The sequence below is a fragment of the Anopheles merus genome, chromosome 2R (genome assembly GCF_017562075.2).
Source record: "Anopheles merus strain MAF chromosome 2R, AmerM5.1, whole genome shotgun sequence".
NCBI classification, from domain to species: domain Eukaryota; kingdom Metazoa; phylum Arthropoda; class Insecta; order Diptera; family Culicidae; genus Anopheles; species Anopheles merus.
In genome coordinates this window covers 80,554-98,043 of record NC_054082.1, presented here as the reverse complement: position 1 = coordinate 98,043, position 17,490 = coordinate 80,554, and the positions used below count along the sequence as shown (strand labels likewise).

The 17,490-nt window shown below is 34.1% G+C and overlaps 2 protein-coding genes across 6 annotated transcripts in view; both read left to right on the top strand.

Moving 5' to 3' along the window:
- The first annotated feature begins 5,450 nt into the window (after positions 1-5,450).
- Positions 5,451-10,337, top strand: LOC121603756 (juvenile hormone esterase). 2 transcript variants are annotated; one of them, XM_041932958.1, is made up of 7 exons: positions 5,469-5,539; positions 5,616-5,949; positions 7,966-8,685; positions 8,750-8,912; positions 8,991-9,172; positions 9,282-9,459; positions 9,524-10,337. In XM_041932958.1, exons 2-7 carry the CDS (start codon positions 5,719-5,721, stop codon positions 9,916-9,918), a joined length of 1,869 nt encoding a protein of 622 aa, XP_041788892.1. In that variant the 5' UTR covers positions 5,469-5,539; positions 5,616-5,718; the 3' UTR covers positions 9,919-10,337. The 2 variants fall into 2 exon arrangements, with proteins under 2 accessions (XP_041788891.1, XP_041788892.1); XM_041932957.1 differs by having other exon boundaries at positions 5,451-5,949.
- A 293-nt stretch (positions 10,338-10,630) lies between these two features.
- Positions 10,631-17,490, top strand: part of LOC121603757 (adhesion G protein-coupled receptor L1-like) — a 38,740-nt gene continuing 31,880 nt past the window's right edge. For 2 of the 4 annotated variants that reach the window (XM_041932961.1, XM_041932959.1), the window contains exons 1-2: positions 10,631-11,545; positions 14,299-14,476. In XM_041932961.1, the coding sequence (XP_041788895.1) occupies positions 14,307-14,476 (170 nt within the window). In that variant the 5' untranslated portion in view covers positions 10,631-11,545; positions 14,299-14,306. Of the gene's footprint in view, positions 11,546-14,298; positions 14,477-17,490 lie in introns of those variants that run through there. The other 2 variants (XM_041932960.1, XM_041932962.1) reach the window with 2 other exon arrangements.

Sequence of the window (17,490 nt, the reverse complement as noted above, 5' to 3'; positions counted from 1 at the left end):
GCGCAATAGCGTATCTCGAGTTTTCGCGTATAGCGGATTCCTATGGAAAAATAGTTTACACTACCGGTTCGAGGGTTGAAAATATCGCCACAGAGTTTTGCAGTAAAGTTTTTTGTTATACAATAGGTATCTTTTGCACAAATTTAATGAAAAATGCATTAAGAACATTAATAAAATTCAAAAAGAGCATAACATGTTTCAAAAAATTAAAATATTTGCAAACAACACATGGAGCTGTCAAATTTAGAGGAATCGCGTACTGCGAATTCGCGTATATCGAGTATCGCGTACTGCGAATAATTGCTGTATTTTTAAATCCTTATTATTCATAAATTACACAAAATGTATCACAATTTACTGTACAATCACAATCTCTTCTCTCGAAATCCCTTCTTCAAAGAACTAATCTAACTAGTGCAGCAGCAATGAGATGATTGACGGCGTCTGTCCCAAGCGCCACAGATTAAGCTTAAACGACTGGAAAATTGAATATCCATAGAAAAAAAATGAAAGCTCCACAGCTTCATTGGTTTGATCAATAGATGGCGTATTACAACTCATCATTATATTGCTATCCTTTTCTTGCAATGTGTTTCGACAAGTTGCATTTTATTTTGACCTATATAGCCTTCTAACTGTCTGAGCAAAAATCTATATAAATGGTCGTGTGGTTAGATACGTGGGTATCAACACCAATGACCATTGCTCAAATCTCACTTGCTTCAGTGCTGGTGGTTTCCGTTGGAGTTTAGTATTTAAACAATCGTATCGCCGTTCTAGTTCTAGCGATGCATAACTTCAATGCGAAACCATACAACAGTACAGAGGAAATGAGAAAGCTCTCCTCCAAGCGATGAAGCTCAACTGGTTGGGGTATCCCACCAACAGATAGCGCCACCAGCTTTTTTGCTATTTTTAGAATGCATGAGTCGTTTGGCGTCTGCTAAACGAAGTCTTTCTATATTCCGTTTAGGTAGAGAACTTGAGTCGTTTAGAAGCCGTTTAGTGGTCGTTTAGTGGATTTGTGGCACTTGGGTGTCTTTGACACTTTGACAAGAACCACCTTGTACCGATGTCATGCAGTAAAAAGCTATAAAGTTCCACCAAGTTCGATACGCTTTCTTAAAAAGCCTTCAAGTTCCATCATGAACCGTACACATAGTGCTAATCAGCCGCAAAGTTCCAAAGAGTACCATGTGCCTGTTAAAAACCCAAATAGCCAGAATTGCTTAAGCAGCTCATTTTGGCACGCTAAAGATCGCTGCTCTAATTCGCCTTTTGCAGTAGATAAACAGCATCAAAGTTCTATGTGGGTCTTTCAAACAGCGCCTAAGCAGCTTCCTTATGCCACGATGCCAGGGATTATTTTTCTTTGTGTTTTATTTTCAAGCAAGCGTCATCAATGAAATAAACAACAAGATTTGTTTCGTTTAAACACATGTGTATATTTTTAAATCTTTTGTATTGATGAATTACATAAAATTTCACACAATTTACTGATAATTCACAATCACTTCACTCAAATTTCATTCTTCAATTAACGAATCTAACTTGTGCAGCAGAAATGAGATTATTGCCGGAGTTCATCTTTGACACTTTGACAAGAGCCACCTTGAACCGATGTCATGCATTAAAAAGCTAAAAGGCTATTTGGGAAGCTCCATAGTTCCGCATAGTACCGTCTATCTCTTAATCAGCCACAAAGGACGACATCGGAACGATTTTTCGTTAAACAGCCCCAAATCAGCTATAAAGTACGAGCTGGCTATTTGATATCCCATACAAATTGACAACTAATTTCGGAAAAAAGCTCCTTTTGACATAATGGGTGAAATGAATTTTCATCGAAACGATTCGCTTTGTTCTTAGCAACACATACGTACTACACATTGATGCCCTCATCCACGGCAGGTAAAAGTAAGGGCGGTGGCAACGCTCATCGGATGCGATTTTATCGGACGAGATTTATATGGGATTTGACAGATAACGTCGGACGTGCGATTTCGTCGTCCAACGTTATCTGTCAAATCCCATATAAATCTCGTCCGATAAAATCGCATCCGATAAGCGTTGCCACCGCCCTAAGGCTCAGCCCTCTACGTTACGCCAGCGTTACGCGTAACGCCAGTTTACCACAAACACAAGCAGCATTTTTTTAACGCCTGTTTTAACCGTCATGTATGAGCAAATTGATTGATGTCTAATTGTCTGATTGATTGATTGTCTAATAATCGAAACCTAATGAATGTTCAGCAATCGTTCATAAGGTTTAGATTCATTGATTATTCATTAAAATAAAAAAATAATTATATGACTATTACCTTACTATATTTGATAGTCATTAATGTTATTTACTTTAAGAATTACTTTTAAAACAATTAAAATATTAAAATGCTTAGACATTTATTAGCCCACTATTGATGTAAACCTATGATATTGTAATTATAATCAACATACAAATTTAATTTTTAACCTAATTCATCGCCCTTATAAAAGTGTCTTTAAAATAAATGTTATTATGATTTAAAATGGCCCGAAACGTAGATTTCATAGATAATAAATACATTTCATATATTTAACTTCACTAAATATATTTTACATATTGTTTTATATTCTACTTTTTGGAAATGTTACACCAATTTAATGCTTCAAGAGTTTGTTAGAACTTGTTTTTTGACTATTTTTCATAAACCATGTACATTACTTGTGTTTCAGAATAAAATTTCCTTTATATTGGTTAATCTTAAAACATAAAACTTTTATTTTCATCGCAGTTTTCAATATTTTTTTAAATAATTGACTCTGGCGGGTCACGTGGATGACAAAAATATAATAAAAATGTTGCTTGGGAATGTTTCAAGGCATGTAACGCTTCTCCTATGTAACGTAGAGGGCTGAGCCTTACTTTTACCCCCTGCCGAAAACAGATACAATGCCGAAAAATGGTACAGTTACCCTAGCTTTACATAAATAAAACGGTGCTGCAGGTATACTATAGTGACAAAAAAAATACTGACAACACGTGAATTATTGGAATATTCAAGAATTTTATTAAATTATTCAACAAAAAACATTACTAATAAAATTAAATTTGTACTCTCTCTTTAGAAGCAAGAGCTTAAACGAAAGCCTAGAGTCCAATGTTGTGGTTCATTTTGCCCCTTTGTTTTGATGTGTTTAGACATTTACCCCGCACAATACATTTTCATGGCTTTTGACGTTGATTTTTAAAGTTCAATTTGGTCATTTATATTTGTTATTAATTCGTACATGTCTAATTGTTTTACATCAATAAGGGCGGTGGCAACGCTAATCGGATGCGATTTTATCGGACGAGATTTATATGGGATTTGACAGATAACGTCGGACGACGAAATCGCATGTCCGACGTTATCTGTCAAATCCCATATAAATCACGTCCGATAAAATCGCATCCGATGAGCGTTGCCACCGCCCTAAGACATTGAAGTATCGATTGCCATCAAAATAACAGTATAAGGTCGTTTAACCAATAAGATACAGACCAAAATCCTTAACTGGTCCATTTTGCCCCGCTCTCCCTTAGTAGTTGTTCGCGCAATACTGATAGGCGTATTAGGCCAAAAATACACGGACCGGAATTTCGCGGCCGCGGAATTCCTGTCCGTGTATTTTCGGCCTTAGACAAAAGAAAATATTGTCATCTTCGTTTGATTTTTTTGTCTCATCACGACTAATCTGAAAATCGTTTGAAAACAGTAGTTGTTTGTTGACATCATGAACGATAAACGACACTTATTTCCTTGTAATAAAACTCTGTAAATCAATAAATTGGGTGGAAAATCTAAAAACTGTCTGAAAAATTTCCTTCTCTTTGTACACGTACGACAGGATTTTTAGAATCAAAGACTGAGTTTTTCAGAAAAATATCAACCCAAGTGCCACAAATCCACTAAACGACCACTAAACGGCTTCTAAACGACTCAAGTTCTCTACCTAAACGGAATATAGAAAGACTTCGTTTAGCAGACGCCAAACGACTCATGCATTCTAAAAATAGCAAAAAAGCTGGTGGCGCTATCTGTTGGTGGGATACCCCAACCAGTTGAGCTTCATCGCTTGGAGGAGAGCTTTCTCATTTCCTCTGTACTGTTGTATGGTTTCGCATTGAAGTTATGCATCGCTAGAACTAGAACGGCGATACGATTGTTTAAATACTAAACTCCAACGGAAACCACCAGCACTGAAGCAAGTGAGATTTGAGCAATGGTCATTGGTGTTGATACCCACGTATCTAACCACACGACCATTTATATAGATTTTTGCTCAGAAAGTTAGAAGGCTATATAGGTCATAATAAAATGCAACTTGTCGAAACACATTGCAAGAAAAGGATAGCAATATAATGATGAGTTGTAATACGCCATCTATTGATCAAACCAATGAAGCTGTGGAGCTTTCATTTTTTTTCTATGGATATTCAATTTTCCAGTCGTTTAAGCTTAATCTGTGGCGCTTGGGAAACGATTTTGACAGTACTTTCTTTTATCTAATAAATCTATTACAAAAAGTAATTGTATGGTAGGTCTAGCACATGAATATGATTTGAGCTTTTTTTGGTTTAAAAAAGACATTTTAATATGCCATACAATCCCCCAATGAGTATATTTAATATTTAATATAACTTAATTTAATATAACTTACAGCAGTTGAGGTTGTTTTTCTCAAATGTTTAATCAACAATAATTAAATAACTGCAACCACTCACAAAACTCTTTAGCTAAAAATACTCAACAAATTTTTGAAAGACTTCAGAAGGTCAATTTGTGGGCAATATTCACAGTTTATCATTAAACCGATGCCGCCTTTAAAAAAGGATGAAACAATTGGTAGAGGAAGTAATTTTAATAATAACACAATACAGTAAAGCAAGAGTCTGTCAAGCATTAAAAAAACATTTTAGTGGTAAACACTGTATTTTAATAATCAAATGTATTTTATGTGTTAGATGTATTTTTTTGGTCATTTGTTTGTACAATTCAACCCGGCAAGTATCCAAACGACTACACTTCGTTTTACTCTAGGGATATTTATCACAAATACAATAACAAACTCCGAAAAAAATCTAGTTTTGCAAGGTCATCTTTTTGTGATGAATTGATATTTGAAAACCGGTTCGCGGTACCTAAAAACCAAAATGCCTTCTACAACAGAAATATTCGTTATAATATTATCTCGAATATGTACTCGTTGTTTAAACTAAAAGTATTGAAATAATGAAAATATTTGCTCACGCACTTTTCGATATTGTTTTGTTAGATGGCTTGGTGATTAGGGAGATTATTCAAAGATTAATTTGTGTCGCAGTCTAAACGAGGTTCACCATGATGTCAGAGCTTCCACCTCCAAAACTAGTTTCAACACCTGTTTGCTAAACATGTTTGACTGGTGTAAGAGTGATCTGTATAAAGCTCTAAAGTATATCTTTTTTACTTCAGTCAGTTATGAGAGCTGTGCGTAACAGTTGAATATACACTGTTGAGCTTGTTTTAGGTGTATTGTAGGTGATCAATGTTATATTATTGTACCGATTTTGTATTGTGAACTATACCATTGGTTGCTTGATGCTATTTCAGCGACTTCAACTAGCAAGTGGTTACGATTATATGGATAAGTGATAGTTTCTAAAGTGTCTGTTTTATGATATTGGGCTAGAGTTTATTTCACTGTTAAAAAGCCATGTGTTTCAGCTTCGCGTTGCAAAAATGGACGAATGTTGAACTAATATTGTTCATCGTCATTATCACTTCTATTACAACTGATGGGCGAACTTCAGATAAATTAAAAATCACTTTACCTCATGGTGGTAGACTTATTGGAAGATATTTGAACACATTTAGTGGTCAAGGCATTCTCGCGTTTTTAGGAATACCGTATGCAAAACCACCAATTGAAGATTTACGTTTTAGAGTGAGTATGATCTTAAATTATATAATAACAATAATAATTATTATTATTATCATTATCATTTTTATTATTATAAATAATAAAATGTATTTATTCAAAATAAATTAAAATAATTACAAGGTATGAGACAGCGAGATTTAGCGTCATCGCTTTTCATAGGCCAATATTAACACTAGATCTACGGGCGTCTCTAATATACCTATCTCTACGAACACTCGTCATCCCGGTGGATAAAAATACGTATTTATACGTATTTATAAAACCATTAAAGGCTTTTTTATTACAATGGTAATTTTTTTAACAAGTTTCGGTTAATACATAAATACTGAACAACGCTAATTTCTTTTAATAATCGTAATTGTTCACAAACACGAGGTCCTACAACTTTTCGATGCCACATTTTAACCGATGTCGGCGGGAGTTTCGGAAAACATGAGGAATAAGTTGATTACCAATTTTGTTTGGGGCCAATATAGATATTTGATTTATCAAGTTTTGTTTTATGATAATGGTTAGTTTTCTTTCTGTGTTACTCGTTCTGTGTTTCTGTGAAAATGGTTGGTTTTATAGTTTTCTTTCACTCCTACATTTACATTTGTGGAAAAAAATGTTATAACTAAACTAAATTATCTAAATGTAATGATCCCACCCGTCAATTTGACGGGTTCCGTTGAGATAGGTATACCGCATATGTATCTGAAAATCTATTAAATTTAATAAAATAATACTTATGCTACAAGCCCATATTCTATACAGTTAAATTTACAAAACGTAAAAATCGAAATTAAACAAAAGATATTTTTAATATTTCACTTCAAAGTTTTAATTCAGTCAAACTGACGGGTTCCGTAAACCTAGTGTTAAAATTGGTAAAAAACAGTTTAGCGTTTTAATATTGTAAGATTACTTTAGATTTCAATATTGTAAGGCTTTTGCCGTTTGCTTGAAATCTAAAATAAATCTTATAATCTACATCTGTGTTTAACAATGTATCGTTTTAATGTTACTTTAAAATGCATAGCAATAAAATGCATTTCATATTAAGTTAAACTAGCTTTTTTTTAAAATAACACATGCAATTGATTTTTTTGATTAAATTTTTATTACAATTTTGTTACAGGGCAATATGGATTTGCACTAGCTATACATTTCTAGAGAGCACCGTTCGTTGTTCATATTTTTATGTTATCCGATTAAATCCCTGATCCAAGAAATCAATTGTAATGATACAACTTTTATTGTTTATATATGTAGAACTTTTTCGTGAATTTTCTGGACACGACGGTATTACATACGTTTCTGTTAATTCTAAAAGCCGTTCCAAATTCGGCAACATAATTTTTGACAGTTTGAATGGATGTAAATCGTTTTTATAATTTTAATGATTTGATGAAAAATCATACAGCATTGCTGTAAAAATGCTTATAGTGCGTAGAATGAGCAACAATATATAATCTTTTCCATTTAACAAGTAGAGTGTGAAAATTTCATTTGATTGCGCCGTAACAAAGCCATATGATTGTTTCGAATGCGCCATAACAAAGCTCAAAATGATTTTAAAATTTTTACAATCAACTCACAACAGCTGTTTATCATCGGGTATGCAATCGCGACCAATGTTGAACGGATATTCAAGTTTTGCTCTTTAGATTACATCATGAGTACAATCAAGTTGTAATGAGGTATCAGCAGCAAACGTATGGAGACGCCTAGTGTTATTCATTTTTTTCGTTTTGTATGTTTGAGCTGGGTGAAAAAAATATTATTACAATGCACATAATAACGACTTTCCGACTCTATTCCATTTCAATAGTGTTAAGAAAGCATTTTGAATAATTTAAATTTGTGAAGTATCTGTGATACGACCTAATAGGCCGTTCTTGAGAGAAATAAAGTCTATTACAAAAATTTAACTTTTTATGTAACTAAAACGCGATCATCACACGTTTTATGAGTAATTTCATTTTTCATTTCGATCATTTTTCTCTTTATTTCGATCTATTTCATGACATTTTTTAGGCCCCTGTACCTTACGGACCTTGGTCAGGTGATCTAATGGCAACTACTGATTCACCATTATGTACACAACGAGATCCCTATCGCAGAGACGAATCCATTTCCGGTGTTGAGGATTGCTTACATCTAAACGTATATGTGCCTGAGCGGCCAAGATCGCTGTCGGTGGATGCAAATATGACAAATCCAGTTTTATTTCCTGTGATGGTATTCTTTCATGGTGGTGGTTGGCAATGTGGCTCTGGAACTCGTTCTTTCTATGGTCCTGATTTCTTGCTCGAACATGATGTTATCTACATCGGAGCAAACTTTCGTCTCGGGCCCCTCGGATTTCTAAGCACTGAACAAGTGGATTGTCCAGGAAATAATGGTTTAAAGGATCAAAGTTTAGTCCTACGCTGGATTCATGAAAACATAGCCTCTTTTAAAGGGGATCCGAAATCGGTTACTATATTTGGAGAAAGTGCGGGGGGAGCAAGTGGAACATATCACATGATGTCACCTTTATCGAAAGGTTTATTTCATCGAGTTATTTCTCAGTCAGGAGTAAATTTGGATGCCTGGGCTCAGCCAGCACATCCAGGAGTAGCAAGATCTCGATCTATTCAGCTGGGTAAAATGTTGAACTGTACAAAAACCAATGATGGAGGTTATATTGAGATGCTGGATTGTCTCCGAAAGGTCCCTGCAGAAGAAATCACAAGAAAGTTCTATGATTTTTATGTAATTGATATTTTTTATATAAATATCTATAAGCATCAAAACTAATTCACAAAATCCGTTGCAGCTTTGGGACACGGATCCAATGATCCCATTTCCCCCTGTTATAGAACCTGACATTCCGGGAGCTTTTATAACAAAACATCCTAGAGATGAATATGAGCCACATGCTATTGAACTTCCATGGATGACTGGATTAACGTTTGATGAGGGAGCTCTAAAAAGTGCATGTGAGTTTTTTTCAGACGCGACGCATGTTTAGCGATGCAGTAGACATGTTTATTGATTTATACGTTCTTATAATGTAGCGCTGATAAATGTCCCCGAGCTTCGTAAGAGTTTGAATGATCACTGGGAACGTGCGTTACCTATTTCATTATATTACGATCATCATGAACCTGAGATGCAGCGACAGATTACACAGAAAATAAATAGTTTCTACTTTAAAAACCAGAAACTCGTAACTGCAACCGAGAGAAATTTAACAAATGTAAGTACTAAATTTTTTGAGGCTGTAACTATTTGATTTATCTTACACAATACTAAATTACTTTATAATGCAATATGTAACCATCTTTATTTAACAAAAAAAAAAACAGTTGTATTCGGATGCATGGTTTTTAGCAGGCATGGATGAGTACTTGCGGATTCGTTTGTTAGGGCATAATAAGCGAAACTCGACATTCAAAATAGGAGAAACATATGTTTATCTTTTTGCTCAGAAAGCTTCTGCTAGTTTCACGGAAATATTTAAAGGGGGAGCAGAAAATTATTATGGTAAGCTAATATCTGCATTGATGAATACGTCTTTAATTATTGTATTTCTACTTTTCGAAATTAGGTGTTTGTCATGCGGAGGAACTTCAATATATTTTCCCAATTGCAAAGGAAATTCCAAACTTTCAGACAGCTATTCCCACTGAAGATGAGCTAGAGATACGGCGCGTTATTATAAAGCTTTGGATTAATTTTGCTCGCACCGGCAATCCAACTCCAGGGGATGAAAAGGACAATACTTCCGATCAAAATCAGTTGCTACCTGAGTGGCGTCCAGCTGACAGTTTTCCGCTGAGGTATCTTCGAATAGGAAGATTAGATTCTTCTAAGGAACCGATTGTAGCTTTAGAAACAGGGCTTTTTGAAGAACGTGCAGCTTTCTGGCGAAAACTTAGAGCACATCATTATACAAATTCTTTCGCTATTGGTAACAATTCTAAAATGCGAGATGAGCTTTAAAAATATGATTAACTGAAAAATATTAAAAACAAAGTAAAAAATCTTGTTATTTCTGTTTTACACTCTCACTTTTCTAAGATTGGTGAAGAAAAGTATTTAAATTATTAGTTTTATGTTGCCCATTTTGATCTTTTTGCTGGCAGTTTTTACAGTCTCTTTGATGTGAGTTACAAATAAAGTGGGCATTAAAGAAAAGAGACAGTATGTCGGGTATAGACAACGACTCCGACTTATAAATTATTATATTTTTCTTAAATTATTGAATTATGTATCGTGAAATTGATGATATTTGATACAAGAAACGTCGTATTATGTGTCGACATCCGCAGTGGAGGTGAATACTTACTAGGTTTTCGTGATTTAAAAATTCCAAGCGGGCTAGAATAAATTCTGCAATCACAATTTTTTTATAAAAAACATACTTTCATTCGTTTATTGCTCTGGTTCTCTTAATAACGAACTATTGGCTGACAGCAAATCTGCCGAAAAATGCTGAACTCTGCACATTGTGTTCGATATTTTGAGAAGTATGATAGGAAATGTTGTGAAACTTCGTAAATGAATAACAAATGAGCATATCTTTATTAAAAACAAAAATGTTTTGAGACAATTTTTAACGCGTTTTTGCATGATTTCACGTTTTTAGTTACCCTGCCGAAAACAGGTACACTGCCGAAAACTGGTACATTTTTTTATTTATTTATCTGGATCGTATGATAGGAAATGTTGTGAAACTTCGTAAATGAATAACAAATGAGCATTTCTTTATTAAAAACAAAAATATTTTGAGACAATTTTTAACGCGTTTTTGCATGATTTCACGTTTTTAGTTACCCTGCCGAAAACAGGTACACTGCCGAAAACTGGTACATTTTTTTTCGAAAATGTATACATTGACATTGTAAAAGTATAAACCAAATTTTGTTATGTTAAAAAAAAACCTGAGGATTTGCTTAGCATAAACATTAACTCTAATATGATATTTATCGATTTCGAAAAATCCTATTTTTTTATTCCGGTCATTGTTTTACATCAAACATTACAAAACATATCACATGAACAGACAAAGTCATGTTCATCGAGCGACTATATTTTTTAGGCACATGCGCAGTGTACTGGTGAATATTCACCTCATAACTTTTATTCTTCCATCTGACAGTGAAAATGTATAATCAGAACGTTTAATAACTTGCTGCTATTACGGCTATAAACCACATACAAAGTAACCCATATCTATCCAAGCATTTTGAATAAATTATGATTTGTTACCAATTAATGTTGTTCTAAGTGATGTAGAAGGAATTGACTGAAACAAAAGCATCTTTATTGTGTTATATGTGCTTGTTCATGGCCGCAGAAATGGAAATATTCTGTTCTGTGTAGGTTTTGTGTTAATGATTTGAAACATCGACGAATTACGTGACGAATGTGACGCTGGTTGTTCTCCAAAACCATGCATGTAAACAATTATTGGGAAGTTGTAATTTTATGACTTACCAAAACAAAAAAAAAAACATCTGGAACGAATGTATAACGTTTTATACAAAACTGATTAGTGTCAAATCATTGATGCATATGTATTGTGGAAATAAGTGCATTCGTGAATATTGATTTCAAAAGAAGACAGGTAATGTAAACTGTAAACATCATCATATCACTCACTATTTTTACTTTATTTTTAAATTTCATTCTTTTATTTGTTTTTATTACGTCGTATTTTTTTCTTCTTTTTGTGGAATTGACAATCATGTTGATGATTTTCCAAATCGAGACAATTTTGTAAAACATGTTAAGTACGTTCTCACAAACCATATCTTTCTTCGCGAATGTTTCTCCTTCCAGTAAAAACAAGTTTCAAAAAAGATTTGCCAATGTTTTTGCGTTCACACACCACGAATATTCGCTGGATACAATTATATTAAATTAACAAAATAATTCGTAAAACACATCTTCATGTTATAAGAACTTTACGTTATACAACCGTTAGAGCACATCTGGCTTGAGGGCGATAAAAAATATGTTAAAAACACGATATTTCTCTCGGCCTGTCAAAAGATTCTAAGAAAATATTTTTGTTGTCCTGGATTGACAGAGATGGATAGCTTGAATTGCTTGAAAAAAATTCGCCACAGGCTGTTAGACTTCCCTTACTACAGTGTGTGTTGACTGATATTTTCTAGCAGAATATACCGTGTGAGAACGCATTTCTAAATAAATTAAATTAAAAAAATAAATTAAAAAAATATAAAATTTTAATTCAAGTACATAATAAGATGATTTAATTAGATTAGTTGATAAATGTAAGTAAGTTTTGTCATCCACGTGACCGACCAGTATACATTAGTTTAATAAAACAAATATTTAAAATTGCGATGAAAAAAGGTTAATTGTTTTAAGATGAATCGATATCAACGAGATTAAATTTTTAAATTATAAGTAAAAACCAGGTTTAATATTTTTAATTGTTTAATTACACTATGGTTATGAAACATAGTCTGAAAATTGGAAGTTCGTAAAACCCCTTAAAGTTGTAAATAGGAGTAGCATTTCCAATGAGTAGAAAATATAAAATATTGAAAATATATATTAATGAATTAAATATATAAGATATAATTATTACCTATTCAATTTATGTTTTTGGCCATTTTGAATAAAAAATACATTAAGTAAGAGGGCTCTTTTTTAAAGCGATTAATGAGCGATTAATAAATACTTTTTCATTGAATAAAACATATCATTATCCTGTTTTATCAATAGCTGAGTAAATAAATAAGTAATCTTTTTTTTATTATTAAAACCATTTTCATGTTTCAAATTGTTATCCAGGGTTATACAGGTACACGGTTAATGGCGACCGAAAACGGCCGTAAAATACCGTAAAAAATCAACAATTTTTGAACAAATATTAAAAAGCATAGCAATCGCTATTATAGATAAATTCATTGATAATTCATTAGGATAAAAAATTATAATATTATTATTATTGTAATTGTAGCGCCTACCACAACTATATGGACAGTCGTTTTTCGCGATTTGCGGAAATTCCGCAAGAGATAGATGAAAACAGTGAATCTTTAAGTTGTGCAGAATACTATTTCACATCGTCGTATATTTTTTTCAAAAATTTTCAAACGTTTTTGCATGACTTATTACGAAAAAAAAATTTATGGTCGTACCATAACTATAAAGACTCACCGAAAAACTTTTTTTTTGTGCTAACTAACGCAATTAAAAATCGTTTAAAATATAAATAACATATTCTAGAAAGGTTTTACACAAAAATCTTTTTTATCGATTTTACAAAAGTGTTTTATAACTTATTTTACGGTTTTTTTAAAGTTTTATAAGAGTAATTAACAAAATATTTTTTTAATATAAAAAAAACGTTTCAAACTTTTTAAAAATATTGAAAACTATGTTCGAAAATGTGAAACATTATTCAGCACTCATACATTCACTGTTTTTATCTATCTCTTACGAGTTTTCCGACTGTCCATATAGTTGTGGTAGGCGTTGTATAACTATCATAGAAAACTATCAGATATCAAAAAACAGTTGTGTCATTTCACATGGAAAATTGTACGAAATTGTCGTTCGAATGCTTATTTTTAATATAGTATTGTTTTTTTTTTCAACATCTAGTTATCTAATTTTGTGATTTGTGAAAAACATTTACCTTAGCGTAGAAAATCCATTTTGTTAGATTAACCTTAAAATTGGCAACCGGATACTCGGGTATTTTTTCAACTTTAAACTACAGGAACTTTTGATTTACGATTTTTTGGTGCAAAATTTCCAATTTTCAACAGGCTGTAAATATTTTATTTTGATTTATTTCAAACTGCACCACGTATGTTGGTAACCAGCATCCTCAGATATTCCATACATTTTGTATGGAGAATGACATTTCTCTTCTTCTTCTTTTCGTATTGTGCTTGTTTTCGAGTCAAATTCAAGCGATTTACAATTTCAAACAGACCATTAGTTTTATCATAAAATGAGAAAAAAAACTTTATGAATAAATGAAATTGAAGAGAATATATGGTCGACATTACTTGCTTACGGCATTAAAAAATAGAAAACATAGTTTACCTATGAAAATCGTTAATTCTTTACGTCAAAACGTGTCTTATACACGGGTATGCCACCTTTTGTGTGTAAATTTGGTTGCCAACTCTACGGTTAAACAATTCTAGCGTATTTTTTGTACTAGCACAGCAATTGGTGCACAGTTAGCAAAACATTTGGAACACATAGCACAACAATTGGTACATGGAAGAGGGTTTGGCAAAAGAAGAAAAGTTGTTATTGTTCGATGTTTTCGTTATTTCGTCTAGTATTATCGTTGTAACCTTCACAATTACTGTTTATTTGTCCTAGAAACAGTAATGGAAACTCTCTACACGGGACATATCCATGGATTTCCACCATCAGCGAACATATCATACGGATCTCTAAGCACTGCATGGGGCTCACAAGGAGGTTTAATTGCTTTAGGAGTAGTCCTTGGTAGCTCTGTTAGTTTAGTTGGACTAGCATTTGCTTTTATTACATACAGGTAAGGATTTGAAATTATTTATGTTATTATCTTCATTAACTTAATGTAAGTTAACAATGGGTGGCATCGCGAATGAAAATCGTCAAAATAAACGACTGTTAAAAAAGTTGACTACTGGTCGATTATAGTATTTCATCGTCAAATTAACAATAGTAGTAGGCTTAGGCGGAAAATACACGAACCGAAATTTCACGGGTGCGTAAATCCGCCCTATTAGATTACCTAATAACCATTATAAATTATAAATTACTTATTATAAATTTTATCAAACATTTTCCACCTTTCAATCAAATTCAATTTATCACATTTTATCAGACATTTTCCATTTTGCGCCTTTTCGTTCCGGCTACTCTGTCGGATAAACACGACCTTTACCGAGCCAACCCGAATAGTTGTGTTCGTTAAACATCTGTGCGTATCAGGTAGCAGCATTTGTACTGCTTACCTGCCGTATGCCGCTGTGATACCGAGCGAGACGCATAGACAACGCGTCTAGAGGACATGTGTAGGAGTGAGGAAACTTTTCTGTGTCTCTTTTGCCTTGTCCTTGCCTTTAGATCCTGATGAGTGAAGCATGCATACCTTTCGGGTACGTTCGTGGTATAAGCCCTGTCCCTCTCATGTTTATGGTGAAGATATAATCGTATGTAATCGGCTCTGCATTCGGGCGTGGGCAGGCCCGTGGACGCCGTTTGTACGCAGACATTGGGCCTCGATACGATTTATCTGTATTCCTACCGTTTTTTTTTGATATGCCTACCGATTCACAAATGACCACTCTAAAACTATCGAGTTTTCATTTATCCTACCAAAAATTACATATTTTCTCATAATACTGACCGAAAAGTCATTAAACAATTTCTCAAATGATTTAATGCAGTAAATTCCATATGATATAAAATATGGAAATCACTAGCGACCAGAACCAAAAGTTCAACAATGACCACTAAGGCCCGTGTCTATTCATCTTGAAATGCAATGAAATTGGACGGGCTGGTAATACAAATTGAAACTCCTACCGAAAACTACCGATAAAATATTGACGCTCCTACCGAAAACCGCCAATAAAATCTGGCCACACCCAATTAGAGTGTGTTGAAACCCAATTAGGCCACAAATAAACAACGCGCGTGCAAACGCTTATAGCAGTTCCGCTGAGATATCCAGCATGAGCATCATGGCTAAATCTTATCACGCCAAGCGAAATTTCACGAAAATAAGTTAAGTTTTGACGGGAGAACGTGAAATTCGACTTACGCCGATATTACAGATACGCGTTATTGTGCGGCCGTTTGTGGTCCTCATTAATAGGCTTACAGTGTTATGAACAGACCGCTGCCTCATCCTGAGGCCTCACTGTTGACAGCAGAGCTCTCATCCTGTGACGTCCTCAGTGAGGATCGCGGCGCGAGAAGGACCAGTCGTCCTCTCCCCGCATTACGTGTGTGTGTGCGTGCCTTATTTACATTCGTGTTATTTTGTACCGAACCAAAGAATAGTTGATAAATATACATATTCTGTTTGTGCCGTACGTACACCGTCTTACGTTTAATTTGTGCAGACACAACATACAGGATTTCTCTAGCCAGCTCAACATCGGAAGCAATACATTTCAACTATAACAATGGAAACTCGAATGATCTGTCATTGGTTGTTCGGTACACGCTCAACATTCATTTGACAATGTTGAATTGGGATTTTACGGATTGAAAATTAGGCTTACAGTGTTGAACTGGTTAGATAAACACTGTATTAGACGATATAACGTACGTACGTTCGTTTGGTATTTTTCTGTCATGTCGCAATCTTATGTCTGAAAGTCGGAATTCGACAAGCTCATTTCCATTTAGCTATGGAGAGGATTTTTTCGTCAAAGTCAATACAAGTATTTGAATTTTCTATTGGTGTTTGATGAAAACAATGTGAGTGATAAACATTTCTTGATTGTTTATAATAAAGCTCAAGAAATTAAAAAAAATAGGTGAAAATTTAAAAACTGAGAGAAACATTCTCATGTCTTACTACACCAAAAATACACGACGTTCGTTTCCGCGGGTGACGAAACGCGTATAACAATCCAGACATATAAATGAAATGTCATTAGATGTTTTTATAACCAAATTTGAACGTCACTTTTTGACAGGATGGTTAAAATCTTTTGCTCCAACAGGCTTTCTGGTATCTTGACGAATACGCAAAACACTCTTTAAATCTTCTTTCAGGGCGGTGGCAACGCTCACCCGATGCGATTTTATCGGACGCTTCTGTCAAACACTATTTCGGCTCATATTGCGAAAATTTGAATGATTTGAATGGTTTAACCATTATAAACAAATAATTTCATATTGTTCATATTGTACATAAACTGCATGATTACATTTACAGATAAAATCAAATGCGACGATCCGACGGAATAAAAAATTTTGATTCCGTCATGACGAAATCGCTCGTCCGACGTTATCTGTCAATTTCCATATAAATCTCGTCCGATAAAATTGCATCGGATGAGCCCTGCCACGGGCCTCAGAAGCAGAAGCGATAAAAATCAGCCTTCTAAATACATACACCTTGGGATAAGCCCACCTGTATATAATATCCACTTTGACAGCTGCTCGAAAACTACTGTACAATGCAAACAGCTGATAGGTTGAAATTTCAGCCTACGATCTAAACACGGAAAGGAGCCCATTAACGGAAAAATCAAAGTGGGTATAGGGACTAGGTGGGCTTATAGGATTGGCGGGAAGGCCATATTGGACGAACGAATGACAGGAGGAGATTCGATTGTGATACGTAGTTTTTCACCCACACTACGACACATCAACCAAAACAGCCATTGGAATTCACACGCATACATCAACAAATGATCGAATCCCCTCCTGTTATTTAGTTTTCATTTTTCTACAGCACGGCTGTCAAATTGTTCGGGATAAGCCCACCTGTATAATAAACCCACTTTGGGAAAAATATCAAACGACCCAAATAGCCAGCTCGTACTTTATAGCTGATTTGGG